The following is a 16218-nucleotide window of genomic DNA, read 5'->3' as shown; positions in this document are numbered from 1 at the left end:
TCCAACTAACCTTTATAAAATATTCAGTCTTATAGCACAGAGTAATCATATTTCCAACTCATCCCCAGTGTAAGAGTTGGCAATTTACACACAATTCATGTGTGTAAACAGCGACGTGAATTAGAAAGACACTGTAGTAATTAGCGGGACCTTCCGGCAGACAACCAATCAGAACAAGAGCTTGTGTGAATATTCATAAGGTCCTGCTATTACACAGAGTTGCCACCGGGGGCACTGTGGCGATACACAAATTATACACAAAATCTGGTTTATGTGTATTAAACGGACATCTCGTTTTTTTTGCATTTTTGGGGTTATTGGACCAATAGAAACCTTTCTACGCTTTTAGATTTTTGTCAAAATTAGCAGGACACCGCCCCTGTCCCGTTAATTCAAAATGTCCTGCTAGTGTTGCGTGTATTCTGACGAAATGTCCTGCTAAACCACATATACCAACGCACCTACACACACACACACACACACACACACACTGAATAGCATCTTTCACCTCTGACACTCAGACTCTTTTAAGACATATCAATACTCTTGTCATGTCAGCAGCAGCGATACACTTATCGGACTTCAAAGTCTTGAGGTCTTGCTCACCAACAAACAGCTGAAAAATGAAATCCTCTTGTTTACTAAACTGCTTTGGATCGCATCGACCCGCTCCTGATTGATCACGTAGCACTAAACGCCTAGCTGAGAGTTTGCACCTCTCCATGTTCTCCACATCCATCTCTTGGCCATGATTGTTAGCCCCTCAGCTCCCGCCAAGCACCTCCACTTCCACGATTACTCTCCTGAAAACACCAAAAAGACACACACACACAAGCAGGGGAGTTTTTATTTTTCATCACAGCAGAGTGATAACACCGGGGGATGAGTAGAGGAGCACGACACTTTTCTTTTAATTTCTTTGCCTGGTTCTCCTACAAAAGTTTCTTCTGGCCTTTGCAGCAACCTGCCACAACACAGTTCATCATCTGTCTCCCTTTTCTTGAGTGTTTGAATCCTGGACTATTACTACTAACTACTGCAGGGCACAGTAGTTCAACTATTGATTTTTCCTCTCTGTTCATTGTCTCTCTCCACCCCATCAGAACACACACTTGAGAAAATTTGTGAGTTTTTTTGTTGTTGTTGTTGTTGCAGGTTTTAGATTAGAAGTGTGTTGACAAGCTTTGTTTTTTTTAGATGAATATTTATGACTGTTGTCATAAAGCGTCATTCGGTAAATTATGACACTTTTAATACAAAGTTGACATTATTCAAAATGTCTTTGTTATGACAACTTGATATTAACCAAGAAATCATTACTGGCATAAATTTGTTATAAAAGTTTTACTGATTGCACTTTAAAAATTAGGTAACTTTATGTTATTAAAGGTAAAGTTTAAACAGTAATGATTTCCTGGTTAATGTCAAGTTGTCATAACAAAGACATTTTGAATAATGTCAACTTTGTATTAAAAGTGTCATCATTTACCGAATGACGCTTTATGACAACAGTTATAAATATTCATGAAGGCTTATTCATGTTCATGACAGGTGTTATGTCATGTTTATGACAGTGTCATGTCAGTCCTATTCACCCCCTTCAAATAAAGTGTTACCTAGCCATTTAATATTTTCATATTTTCTCAAGTTACAAACAGATATTTTAATATATTTAATGGCAATTAGCAAACACCTGATAGATCTGCACATAACAAATAGTGCAGCTCTTTCAATACTTACTAGTATGTTGTTATTATAAAAATGTCCAGAAGATGGGGCTAGATAACTAATATGGATTTCTTGTCCTCTAGTCGCTCTACAAATCCTTTTGTTCTTAATCTTAAACATATTTCAGTTCGTTACTACAATTTATTTTTATCGAAGCCACAATAGTCTTATCAAAAAGCATGCAACTGAAGATATTACAAAACATGTCAAACTAACAGTTGGTAACATGATTGTGCTAGTAGAAAGTAAATAACTGAACTCAAACTTTCGTATAATTTGGCTCAAGTTTTCATATCAGCTTTTGAGAAATAGCATTTCTATATTTTGTCTTTTCTGTATGTGAATTTCCATCAGTTTTCTTACATGCTGTTTACAAACTGTTGTCTATGCTCATTTTTATTTTTTTTACTGCCTATTTTATATCTAAGGGGAGATTACTTTGAGGCCAGTTGGTTTGCCTGGATGTTTTTCTTTCACATTTTTCACAGCTGAAAATGTCTATGTCTGTCGCCACATATTGGCTCCTATGCATAATTACTTGGGTGTTTGTTTCAGAAACACTTCCATATATATATATATATATATATATATATATATATATATATATATATATATAGAGAGAGAGAGAGAGAGAGAGAGAGAGAGAGAGAGAGAGATTGAATGTATACCTGTAGTTATTTTGGTGTCCTTCAGGGGGCAGTATAGCACCTCGCAACCCGGGGTGTTGTAAGCAGCAGCAGAAGAAGCTTGTTGTCAGTGGAGGGAATTTTGACACTTTAGTTAGCTAACAAATTGTCGAAGCGTTTCGGGAAAAGTGATATTTAGTGGACTGGTCTAGTTACAGAGCAGTTATAGTATCTTATCGACTCAAAACGAAAGGTATGTACGACCTTATGTAGCTTTCTTAGATTTCCTATGATAATATAAGGTAATAATAATGAGATTATTTAAGCAATCCCAGTGTAACTGAAAACAACAAAAAACTTGGGTGTTACGTGGGTACCGGTGGCGCAGGGGTACAGCGTACGACCCGCGGCCGTCACAGGTTCGAATCCCGTCCAGACGACCTGCATGTCTCCCTATCATAACCCATTTTCATCATGTCTGACAACCGTCAAATAAAAGTCAACAGAGCTGGGAAACACCTTAAAAAGCCAGTGTTTGTGGCTAAAAATAACTAACTATGTAGGCTACCTGTTTCATTCATTGGCTCTATCAAGTGATAGAAGTGTTGGCCATGGCTTATTTCTCTTGGAAGACTGCAGTGATAAATCCTGTGCTAGATGTACGATCTCCTTTGCACAATGACTCGTTTGTGTACGCAGCAGGTGTGTTTTCATTTAACTGAGCATTTTTTAAAAAGTGAAATCTGTGCTTCTAACTCTCAAAATGTTTTTAGACTTTTCCCCCAATGAGTACAGAGGGAACCTCTAGAGGCTCATGGAGAGGTGGGAACAAGGGATGGAGAGGAAGAGGAAACGGTGGATGGAGAGGAGGAGGTGGGAATGGATGGAGAGGAAGAGGAAACGGTGGATGGAGAGTACAGGGAGGGTGGAGGAGGCCGTGGAGAGGAGGGTCAGCAGCAGGAGGTGGAGGGAGCCGAGGAGGTGGTGTTAGTGGAAATCCACCTTTAAGCTCCCAGAGAGGTGAGCTCCATTATTATTTCTGTATCTAGTAGGAATTTTGCTTTATTTATTTCAAATCACCTCCAAAAATTTCATGTCACCATTTTTATTAGTTTAGAACAAATAAAAAGTTCTTTCAGCTTCATCCAGACTGCTTTACTGTTGTCCACTCAGCCCCAATCCAGACCACTCTTGATGCACTGTGTCCATATAAAGGCTGGGCTCTGTATTTCACAGAAGGTAAGTTGATGTGTCATTACAGGACATATGTGGCCTCATATTTTAACTTAACTTGGTAAAATTTCAATGATTTGTATGTTATTAATTATTTTTGCATTTTGTTTTGTTATGAGAAGCCTTGCAGCCTAATTTTATTAATTTGTTCTGTTACAAAAGAATGCATTTCTCTATGTTTGTGTAATGCAGGGGTCCCCAAAGTCGGTCCTCGAGGGCCGGCATCCTGCATGTCTTAGTTCTCCCTGGTTGTAGTAACAACCTTTTCAGCTGGTCAATGTTCATCTTAGACCTTCTAACGAGCCATCATTTGATGCAGGTGAGCTAAACCAGGGAGAGAACAAAACATGCAGGATGCCGGCCCTCGAGGACCGACTTTGGGGACCCCTGGTGTAATGTTTTAACTTTAATCCTTATGTGTTCACAGTTTTCTACAGTTTCACCAAAAATGCTCTTTAACCCGTCTTTGCTTTCACTGTCACTGGTGTATCAAAAAACATATTTAAAATTAGTTAGCAAACAAAGTTTAGCCTGGCGGAAATTAAGTAAAGCCTGACTGTACACAACAAAAGTACAATGTTTACATCTGTATTTATTTTGAGAATATTTCCATTTGTTCCTGCTAAGGTTTCATAGAGAGCTCGCCCAGTGTGGAGAAGATCAAAGTGTTTGAGAAGTACTTCATATCCCAGATCCATCTGTATGATAAAGTAAGGCCTGTGTTGGTATGTTTTTATACTTTGTGTTTTCTCGGCAAAAGGTGAGTAAAAGAGAACAGTTGTGTTTTTCTGTAGGATGAGATTGAGCGCCAGGGCAGTGTGCTGGTGGATTACACAGATTTAACTGGGAATAAAGCCGTGTGTGAAGCTCTCACTGACATTGTGACAGACCTGCGGGAACAGCCAGATGTGATACTGAACTGTTTGGGCGTGGCCATTCATCAGGTAAACACAAAAAGCCATTGAATGTAATATTCTTCACATAAATCTATTTTAATTTGTGAAGTTAGTCTGCTTGCTGTTACATTTCCAACTGAAGAGTGTGTGTGTGCTTCAGGTGTTGACTTCAGATTTGGAAAAACAAGCTGCAGAGCTCCAAGACGAGGAACTTCCTGTTGCTACACCAATCATCAATATTCCTCATATCAGTGTGAGGTACTGACTGCCGTACAGAGCAGGAAGTTGTTTCACTGTCCCAGCTGAGCTGTAGGTTCTCCCTCGCAGGCTGTATAACTACGAGCCGCTGACTCCACTGCGGACTTTGCGAGCCAGTGTGTTCGGCCGGATGGTGTGTGTGAGAGGAACCGTGGTCCGGGTGAGCAACATCAGGCCTCAGTGTACCAGGATGGCGTTCAAGTGCCAGACATGCGCCAGCACTCTGACCCTACCACTGCAGCATGGGAAATATGCAACACCTACGAAGGTTTGAACACACACTTCAAAGTGATCTGGGTTGGTTTCACAAATTTGGTGACTTTGGGACTTTTCTGTCAGGCAAAGATTTGAGTCACAAGCAGACATCTTCAATATGTTGTGTGACTCAAGGCAGTTGAGGCTACCATTGACTAGTTGCTAGTAAACCCTTTCTAGCTAGTTTGTGTTTTCAAACCTACATTCATTTATCTGCTAGCTAAAAAGTTATTTGGGCTAAAACCCAATGCACTAGTCATAAACATTAAACGCCAAAGCGCTATTCCAGCATGCTATTAGGAGAAGCTAATGCTAACCTGCTAAATTCAACTATGTTAATATCTACCACGGCTATCTGTGTGAAGTATTCTTAACAGTCAATAACCAAAACTTCAACACAGATGTCAAACTTTATTCACGAAACTATGCTGCTTTATCTGGAAAAATTAAATTAGGGGAAGCCAAGTGTGCTAAACGTTTTCAAAGTTAGCAAAACCGCTAATGCGTTAAACAAAAAAATGCTTCATTATTAAAGAATTAGCACTAAGCTTAACTACTTGAAGAATTGTCAACAGTCGAGCACCAAAGCTTCAAAACGGGTGTCAAACTTAATTTAGCTGAAAGTTTTCAAACCTACATTCATTTATCTGGAAATTTTCATTTAGAGGAAGCTAAGTGCTCCAACTGTTTTCAAAGTTAGCAAAATGTTAATGCATTAAAATGAAAAATTAGCTCTGCTATTTTCAGATTAGTGGAAATGTACCCATCACTGGTTTTTACCTATTTTATGTTATTTAAAGCACTAAGCGATTTTACCACGACTGTTTTCCACTGAAAAAAGGCACTTTGGCCCATAAAGATCATTCCAGGTACATAACGACACAGTTTTGTTTGTTTTATCACGTAGTGTATCCAGCCTGGATGTCGTACTCGTTCCTTCATCCCTCTTCGAAGTTCTCCCTCCACAAAGACAGTAGACTGGCAAATCATCAAGTAAGGGCATAATGATCATATTCTCTGTGTAGAGGAGATGAAAGCTGTTGGGTTTGGCCTACAGAGAATATAACATCAGCCGTAAATTTTAGTTGGGACATTGTGCAGACAGATTTATGGAGTTATGAAGGATTGTTTATTTATTGTTTTACATGCTGATGATTTCAGAAGGTGTGGTCTTCAGATATTGCAAGTTCTACAATTTTGTGGCAAATTTTGTTTAAAAAAAGTCTATTTTTTATGTGTCTGTAATTTACTACGTAACAGATTTTGCAAGGCTTTTGTAGCACATGTATCATTTTTGAAAAAAGTTAAACATTTTAAAAACTGTTTAGGAAGCTAAAATTGTATCTCCATATGAAAAAGATTTTGAAAGGCAGATCAAAAATGAAAAAAGTGTTTGTTGAGCTCTGTGAAATGCATCTCTATCGCCTCCTCAGGGTGCAGGAGTTGATGGGCGGCGAGCAGAGGGAGACGGGACGAATCCCTCGCACCGTGGAGTGTCACCTGACCTCTGACCTCTGCGACAGCTGCGTCCCAGGAGATGCAGTCACCGTTACGGGGATAGTCAGAGTCATCAATGACGGTGCAAACATACATATTAATATCTGATCATGGTTACAGATGTATCCTCAGCAGTGACAAATAGGACTAACCTCAGACACCACCCGTCCAGTCAGATGTCTTCATCACATAGTTCAAACATTTGCTTTCTGACTGCAGGCAGCTCCAGAGGAAATAAAGATCAGTGCATGTTTCTCCTCTACATCGAAGCTACTTCAGTCAGCAACACCAAAGGTACCGGCAGGCATGTTTTTGATCCATGCCACATTTCCCTCTAAGAGTTCAGGACAAAGTTCATATGAGCTGAATATTCAGGTCAGCTGTCTAAGTGTGGAGGTGAAGAGTCAGGAGGATCGAGGGAAGATCGCACAGGAGGAGAGGAGTTCAGTCTGAAGGAGCTCTACGCCATCCAGGAGATCCAGTCACAGCCGAACCTGCTGCGACTCATCGTGCAGTAAGTTTATCGCTGTCTGCAGTATGTTTGACTGCTTCATGCTTCGTGGTATTATTGTAAAATCATCAAAAGGTTCAAAATAATGATTTGTGTAAATCTTCAGTCAGGCATGAAAAATACGATAGTGGGGGGAAATCAAATCAAAGAGTTCAGTGTGTTTTTATTGCTGTGTTTGGCGATATGGACTGTGATGACAAGCCACACCACAGCAGTGCCAGAATTTCTAGATATTATATGATTACATAGATGAGCTAATCTATGTAATCATATACTACGTTTTTGGACTTACTAAGACTTTTTGTTGAACACTTGACCTATATGGATCTGTTTAATTGAACTGGATGAAATGTTTAACATGTATTTAATTCTAAAGTAAAATTACTTGCAGATCAGTTCTGCTCTGCTACATCAGACCCATTTTAAACTCCTTAAATGAATATGATGACTCTGACTCTGGGCGTCCAGCTACCATGACCGATTGCGGGTTTGAGAAGACAGAGCAGATACACACACAAAAAGATTAAATTATAAAATTTCTTATTACAATAAGAATGTTTATTCATTATTATCTCAGTAAATTTCAATTAGTGATGTTAAATAAAAAAGAAAATCGACATCATTGTCAGATATGTTTTTTCTACTATTTTTTTCCACTGGTTATTCCACAAGAGCATGAATAGTAAGTCATTTCAAATATATGAATATGAAGTTATTGGCAGCTGTGTCTCTGTTGATGATTCCTTCTCTTCAGGAAAGTTTAGCAGCTAAAACTGAACTTCAACTTCTGTGAAGAGAGAAAAATATCAGAGGAAAAGATTAACTTACAAACTGAAATAACAGCAAATATCACAACATTGGAGAGTACGGTAGTAGGAGACAGTAGCAGAGATATCTCAGGATATTCATTAGAAGGAAGTCCTAAAAACTGGTGGAGCATGTGATTTATTTAACATGACCTGGTCAAAGTTGAAACCACTTACTACAGGACATGTTAAGGGTCCATCTGTCCATTTATGCATTTTAGGATTTTTTTGTGATGTTTTTCTTACAATGGCCAAAATTGATGGATATATCTGCAGTGAATTGAAAACGTCTGTATTTACACACAAGACTGAGAAGTCTTCCAATTTAAATCTGGAACAGTCTGGAGTTCATCTGAATGGTTGTAGAATTGCTCCGCTCAGCAGGTTGGAGCAGGTCTGTACTTTCATTGATTTTTTTTTTTTCTTTTTCAAACTTTCATTCCTGCCTTTCTGTGGGAAATTACTTTTTTTGACAACTGTTCCTTTATGTTTTGGATGCAGTGTAGTTGTACAGGTTTTTGGCAATATTTTTCATGCTTTGATATTTGGTGATAATGTGTAACCATAGCAACTGGGTAGCAGCTGATTAACATTGGGAAAGCTGAAATAATATCAACTGAAGCTAGAAATATATTTAGTTTCCCTTTGGTGTCAATAAAATACGTTTGAATTTGAATCCTATTGTAGCCATTTTTTAAAATCATATTTAAAGTTCTAGATTTCAGAGTTTGTCTCTGTGTTCATTTTTTCCTGTGTTCTTGACTTTTCTCTTTTAATTTAAAATGAGCATTGCTCTTCTAGGAGTTATACTTGACAGTATTGATTTATAATTGGTGAAATCCAGCAGCCATGTAATGATCTGATTAAAACAGCTTTAACATGTATCAAGTTCTTAACGTGTGCTCTTCTCTGACTTCTTCCAGCTCTTTGTGTCCTGCCATCTTCGGCCATCTGGTGAGTTCAGACTGAAATTACACTCTGATTTCACAGAGCAATCAGACACGCTGCTCATATTCAGTGTTCATGCTGGTTTTCCTGTGTGTTGGCAGCTGGTGAAGGCTGGCCTGGCTTTGGCGTTGTTTGGAGGCAGACAGAAACACACAGACAAGAGCAGCGTCCCGGTGAGAGGAGACCCTCACATCCTGGTGGTGGGAGACCCTGGACTGGGGAAGAGTCAGATGTTACAGGTAACACAGAGGAGCTGTCCCACTAAGCAATTTATTAGTTAATTGCATGATAGATTAAAATGAGCTCAGTGATTTTCATTCTGCTGATTAATATTTTTTGAAGGGTTATTTTGTTCACAGAGTCTTCATATTGCTTTTTATTAAAGTTGCAGTTTCCAACCTTCTGTCTCATTCAGCTCCTTCAGACTAGTCAGCAGCAATTAGCAGATACCTACTGGAACTGCGCATCTGCTGAGCTCATTATAGGAGCTACTTATCAGTAAAACACTGGTAAAAATGTTGTTAAAGGGTTAATAGAGGAGCCATGTTGTGATGCCTTTAAAAATAAATAAATATATACTCAGCACTTTTGTAACAAGTTAACACTTACTTGATTGTGCTATAAAATGGCACTTTGTGACTGGAATACACACAATACTTCCCCTTTATAAATGATTTCAAAACAACAATTTTTGTTTTATTGTCTATTGCATTAATTTCTGGGACAATTCATCATCCAGTAAAAGTTGTAATCGTGATCCTGATCCTTTTGTGACGTACCGACTGAGGTGGTTTAGCTGTTCATATCTCTTTTGTTTCTGTTCCTCCTCCAACAGGCGGTGTGTAACGTGGCTCCAAGGGGAATCTATGTATGTGGCAACAGCACCAGCACCACAGGTAAGCCTCTATGTGCCTGTACTTCAAATCCTAGAATTGAAAGAGAGTGTATTGTTTTTGTTCTTTTTTTACCTTGACTGTTTCTCTTTTTACACTCTATGATCTTTTGACTATGGTTATATATACTCTGTTTCCAAAATGTAACATTTTGTGTTCATCTCCAAAGGACTAACAGTGAGTCTGTCCAGAGACTCTGGAACAGGAGATTATGCTCTGGAGGCAGGTGCTTTGGTGTTGGCTGACCAAGGTAGTCAAAGTATATCCATGTGAACTTTCCTCTGGAAAGTTTATTTGAAATTCCCCAAAACTAACAGCGTTATTAATTTTCCATATTGATTTTTTTTTCACTGCTGGGTACAAACATCAATGATCAATGAAATTACGGTGCGGTTTAGTATCAATGTACTTAAGTATCTGATAGTAGATACGTTTATTTCAAGACTAATATATGTGGAGGTTTTTAAACATAGACTCTTTGCAAAAACAGATGTATTGCAGAAATGTTGATGGTGAATTGTGAATACCTCAAAATGTGATAAAATTTGAAGTCCATGTTGCCCATTGTTGGTTGGCACCTTCTGTGTCAGGCTGACTTCCTGTTTTTCTGCTTCCTGTACTTCCAGGCCTTTGTTGCATTGATGAGTTCGACAAGCTGGGGAGCCAGCAGCAGGCTCTGCTGGAAGCCATGGAGCAGCAGTCGGTCAGTCTGGCTAAGGCCGGCATCGTCTCCTCTCTGCCTGCTAGAACGTCTGTTGTTGCTGCTGCTAACCCTGTCGGAGGCCACTACAACAGAGGGAAGACTGTCTCTGAAAATCTAAAGTGAGTTTTCACCTCTAGTAACTTCCAGCAGCTGCTTCAGGAGGATGGAACCGTGGAACGGTTGGCTTTAATTTCCTTCTGGTGTGTCCGTAGAATGGGCTCTGCCCTCCTCTCCCGCTTCGACGTTGTCTTCCTTCTTCTGGACATCCCAGATGAGTCACATGATCGCCAGCTGTCCGAGCATGTCATGGCCAACAGGGCGGGGAAAGGCAGAACCAGCAGCGCCACGGTGACCAGAACAAGTAATGACCCGGAGACTTCCATCCTGCTGCAGCAGGCAGCCATGCCTCTGTCTGAACGACTACAGGTAAAACTTTTTTTTTAGATGCTGATGTTTGTGGGTAGGATGGATCTCCTGCAGCAGCCTGTCTTACAGCAGCTTTGAAGAAGACTCTGACTAAAGATGCTCTGTTGCTGTCTGATACTTAGGATGCTCTGGGTCGTCTGTAATCTTTTTGATTTTATAAAAAATCCTTCCTTGCATAATATTATCCAGAGATTCCAAACTAGTCTCCAGAACAGAGCCAGCCTTTTCTACCAGGCAGTCTAAAACAATCTGATCTTTTTAAAATAAATGAGTTTATCATACTTTAGCGCCACCACCAGTTTGTAGTAATTTCACTCCTCTGTGTTAACACTTTTACTGAAGTAACTTTGCCAATATTCCGCTAGTGTCAAAAATATTACATTTTGCATTTGCTGTGTTACTATTAAATAAGAAATGCAATAAAAATCATGTGAATAACTCTGTCCATTCAATAGGTCATTAAAAAATATGCTGCACCAGCAGCAATATCCAGTTGTTAAATGTGTGACTCGTGTGATGTGAAAAAAGTGTTTCCATTGCAGTTTTGCAAAATGAATTAATTTTGATATAGCTAAAAATACCACCTCACCCTGGTGCCGAAACTTACTTTATCAAAAAAAAATTATTTTTTCAAAATTGCCGTGCTTCTATTAAGCGGCATTATTTTAGTAATGTCAAATTGTGCAATTCTATAGTCAATATAAATGCAGCTATTTAAGAGTCTACATCAGAGGACCCATCTCTGTGTCTGTCTGGGAGAAGGGCTGAACAAAACTGTCTTTGAAGCATTTAACCTCCCTCTGTTAAGGCACAGGCTAGGTTTGAAATGTCAGTGACCTTGTAGGGCAGATGATTGTCTCTTAGCAGTTTTACTTGCTCAAGCACTTCAAGGGATTGCAGTGGAAAGCCTACAATTTAAAATGTGAACTCTGTTTTATATTTGGAAAAGCCTGTTTTACATTCTTTTAAAGTTTTCCGTTGCTCCAAAATGATCTCATTTCAACATTTACTATTTAAATCATATTTCTGAGTTACAATCTTGCCCTCTTGACATGGAGATCTGTTGTCCTTCGTTCTTATCCTAACTTCTCTGTTTATGTTCAACACAAGATCATGATGTAAGCTGGCACCAAAGTATCAGCTGACTGTAATGTTAGGATGAACTCTGTCAGACTCTTTATCTCATAGTTGGCAACTCTAATACTGAACGTTAAAGTAGAGAGATCTACTGAAACTTAAGCACTCCTTGGCGTTTGTACAGCCTGTCAAGATTTGACCAGTCCCACCTGTTGTCTCCAGTTTCCAGCAAATGAATCAGTCGATGTGATTCCAACATGCCTGTTGAGGAAGTACATCAGCTACGCCCGTCAGTACGTCCGACCCACGCTGTGTCCTGAAGCGGCAAAAACCCTTCAGGATTTCTACCTATCTCTGAGATCCCAAGCGCACTCGGCTGATGCCACGCCCATCACCACACGGCAGCTGGAGTCCTTAGTCAGACTTACAGAGGTGGGTTGGTTTGGCTGAGGTATTTAGTGAGTGCATCGTACCTTGCTGAAGTTCTGACTTTCTTTTCCGGCAATTGTTTGATTTTCTCTAGGCAAGAGCCAAATTGGAGCTCAGAGAAGTGGCGACACAAAGTGATGCTGAAGATGTGGTGGAGATCATGAAACACAGGTAACTCTGCTGCAACGTCAGCAAATCAGAAGAGACTTTAGAGACTCCATGTTCTCTTTATTTTTATCTCACTGTTTCACCAATTAATGAAGTTCCTCACTGTAATAACCCTAAACAGTGCCTTCCAAAAGTATTTATAGCCATTGAACTTTTTCTATTGAGATATCCTGCAATCGACAAACACAAAGAAGTTCATAAAACCAAACCAACTTTATTTATAAAGCACTTTAAAACAACCACAGCTGATACAAAGTGCTGTACATCAAAACACAACATAACAATAAAAAAAACATAAAATAAAAACTTACAGTTTAAAAACAAAAACATACAATTTAAAACTAGATCCCACTGGAGTTGAAAGCCAAGTAAAATAGATGGGTTTTAAGACGAGCTTTAAAAGTGGACAGTGAAGGGGCCTCTCTAACGTGCAAAGGCAAGTTATTCCATAACTTAGGACCCATGACGGAGAAAGACCTGTCCCCTCTGAGCTTCCTTCTTGATCTCGGTACCTCCAAGAGCAGCTGATCTGTGGACCTGAGAGACCGATAGGGTGTGTAGGGGTGAAGAAGCTCAGAGAGGTAAGCCTGGGCAAGATTATGCAGTGATTTAAAAACAAACATAAGGATTTTAAAATGAATCCTAAAATATACAGGCAGCCAGTGAAGTGAGGCCAGGACAGGGGTCACATGCTCTCTCTGTCGAGTTCCTGTCAAAAGTCGTGCAGCAGCATCTGAACCAGCTGCAGACGTGAGAGCAGCGACTGACTGACTCCCAGATAAAGTGAGTTACAGTAATCCAGTCGAGTCGAAATAAAAGCCTGGATCACTGTTTCAAAATGCTGCCTGGAAAGAAAAGATTTCACTGACGCCAATCGCCTTAAATGATAAAAGCTGGACTTAACCACGGCTCTGATTTGGCTGTCCAATTTAAAATCACTGTCCACCTTAAAACCAAGATCTGTAATAACAGGTTTAAAATAAACCTTCAAGGGTCCCAGGTCAACAGAGGAGGACTCACAGGAGCCACTGGGTCCAAACACCATCACCTCTGTTTTGTTTTCATTAAAATTTAAAAAGTTCAAGGCCAACCAAGCTTTAATATCACCTGGACATGCCAGGAGATCTTTGAAAGAAAGTACATCCTTTTGCTTCAGAGGCAAATAAATCTGACAATCATCAGCGTATCAATGAAATGAAATCCCATGTTTCCTGAGGACAGAACCCAGAGGCAGTAAATACAAAGAGAAAAGCAGTGGGCCCAGAATTGAGCCCTGTGGGACACCATAAGGCACTGAAGCAGCAGATGATTCAGAGTCACTAATTTTGACTGAAAATGTTCTCTCCTCCAGGTAAGACCTGAACCATTTAAGAACAGTGCCACCAATACCTACAACATGGTGTAATCGCGATATTAAAATGTCGTGGTCTACTGTATCAAAGGCAGCAGTTAGGTCAGAACAACATGGTGACCAGAATCACATGCAAGAAGGATGTCATTAAAAACTCTTATTAAAGCAGATTCTGTGCTATGAAGAGTTTTAAAACCTGACTGGAAAACCTCCAGAATGCCATTGTCATCTAAAAACTGTTTCAGCTGACGGTACACAAGTTTTTCTAAAACCTTAGAAAGAAAAGGCAGCTTCGAAATAGGCCGATAGTTAGCCAGAACAGTAGGATCAAGGCCAGGTTTTTTAAGCAGTGGTGAATTAAATGTGAGTTAAAGAGAAATAACATGATTTTCTACAATATTTTGCAAAAAAAAGTCTAAAAATTGTGACGTGTTTGTATTTAAGCTGCTTGAATACTGTCTGGAGTTATTTTTTGCTGCAATTAGTCATTTTGGGTATATTGCTACCAGCTTTACACATGTAAAAACAGGATTTCTGCTTATTTAGATTTTACTTAGGAGTGTTTAGAGGAAGGGGGTGAGTACAACTGTAGGCCTGCCGCAATAAGCAGTAAATTAATCGAATGATAAAGTAAAACAAACTCAATAATTTCCATGTGCATGATTTGTTTTTTCCTCTTTTCTCTCTTTCTTTCTCCCAAAAACTGGATGATAAAAGTCTTTAGTTTGGTGAATTTTGTTTACAGAGACTTTGTTGATCATTTTATTATTTTTTTTTTTTCTAAAATATCTAAAATTTCTTCCAGTCTTAACTGTTCATTAGAAATGACAGATTATTGGTCTTTGAGAATGTGTTCTTGCCTTTGCATTACTTGACAATGGTCTCAAAACCAACAATGCTATCATTTATCGTGATAACTCCTGGGACAATTTATCATTCAGCAAAATTTGTTACCGTGACAGGCCTATATACAGATGCATTGAAGAAAAAACAGAACAACTTGGAGAACCACACACTACTTTCAAGTTTGTGGTTGTAATATGAAAAAAACACTGAAAAGTTGAAGGTATATGAGCATAGTTGTAAAGCACTGTATTTCTTTTAACTGTGGATGCACAATTTATCAGTATCAGTTGATGTTAGTCATCTTTTAACATGGCAGTATTGGTCTGGAAAGTAAAACTGAGCCAATATTAATGTCCAAACAATGTTTATTTGTTTTCCATTTAAATTTTTACCTGGGTGTATCCCTACTTTAGTTTTTTCTATTCTTTCTCGAAACAATCAAGGTAGTGTAAAAGTCTGCTCGTTTCTAGAGGTGAGGGCCTGTCTTATTGTGTTGTGTACTGCGACGTAAACATCTTTTGTTTCTGTTTGAAGTCTAGCTGATACATATTCAGACGGCCTGGGAAACCTGGACTTTGAACGTTCTCAGCTCGGCTCTGGCATGAGTCAGCGAGGCGCTGCAAAGCGGCTGGTCAGCGCCCTCCACTCACACGCTCAGAGGACCAATCAGAAGCAGTTCGACCTGCAGACGATTCGATCTGTAGCTGACAAAATGAACATAAAGGTGAAAGTTCTTGACCCGAAAAAAGTTAAACACATAGACGTGCTCATCATTTATAATTATTATTGGGTGAGTAAAGTTAATACATTCTCTACAATCCCAGTTCTAACGACAACTTTATGCTGTTGATTCCTTCCAGGTGATGGATTTTCAAGGTCTTTTGAGTTCCCTCAATGAACAGGGCTTCCTGCTAAAGAAAGGGCCCAAGTTGTACCAACTTCAGACCATGTGATTGCTGGACACTACTGCCCAACACAGACTTTACTTGGTGTTTGGTCGGTTATTTGTAAAAAGGCAAAAAACTAAAAACACAAGAAAACCTGTGTGGGGATAATATTCTCAGGCAACGAGTAGAGGGAATGCTGACGGTCAGAAGAAAATAAGGGAGTGAATCCAGCCAAAAACCCTCTAAAGTGCATCTTCCTGGATGTCTGCTGCAGCATTTGTCAGGAATGCAAGTCTCCAGCAGTAGTAGCTATTATTCACATACGAGCTAAAGTGCATGAATATGCTAATTGTTTAATTTATTTAATCTCACTACAGTTGTTTTCAAAAATGAATTTTCTCTTTATGTAGATAACTGTGTAAATATGCACAACTACTATTTGTGCAAATTCTGTTGTAAATAAACTATTCTTCTGTGTCGAGCGTTTCATTCAATACGACAGACTTTATTTTAAAACGGCGAATCTTACTACGGAAGCCCATTTCCGCCATGAAATGAAAAATAAAAGACCAGCAGGAAGTCATAATTTCGACTTTCAAAGTTATAATTATGAGATTCAAAGTCATAAAGTCGAAATTATGACTTTGAAAGTCGAAATTATGACTTCCTGTTGGTCTTTT

At 39.1% G+C, this 16218-nt stretch overlaps 1 protein-coding gene across 1 annotated transcript; it reads left to right on the top strand.

Annotated features, from left to right (window-relative positions):
• The first annotated feature begins 2450 nt into the window (after positions 1-2450).
• mcm8 (minichromosome maintenance 8 homologous recombination repair factor) lies at positions 2451-16032 on the top strand. Its single transcript, XM_088001382.1, has 21 exons — positions 2451-2607; positions 3128-3374; positions 3528-3593; positions 4215-4297; positions 4382-4531; positions 4644-4741; positions 4811-5009; positions 5904-5989; positions 6430-6575; positions 6713-6787; positions 6869-7007; positions 8734-8764; positions 8860-8997; positions 9594-9654; positions 9821-9901; positions 10278-10473; positions 10567-10780; positions 12080-12289; positions 12381-12457; positions 15186-15375; positions 15512-16032. Exons 2-21 carry the CDS (start codon positions 3140-3142, stop codon positions 15602-15604), a joined length of 2568 nt encoding a protein of 855 aa, XP_087857508.1. The 5' UTR covers positions 2451-2607; positions 3128-3139; the 3' UTR covers positions 15605-16032.
• Positions 16033-16218: the final 186 nt, after the last annotated feature.

This window comes from Poecilia mexicana, unplaced genomic scaffold (genome assembly GCF_051168715.1).
Source record: "Poecilia mexicana isolate PSO_F unplaced genomic scaffold, ASM5116871v1 scaffold_20, whole genome shotgun sequence".
NCBI classification, from domain to species: domain Eukaryota; kingdom Metazoa; phylum Chordata; class Actinopteri; order Cyprinodontiformes; family Poeciliidae; genus Poecilia; species Poecilia mexicana.
The sequence above is the reverse complement of the archived record's forward strand: the minus strand, read 5'-3'. Positions and strand labels throughout refer to the sequence as shown.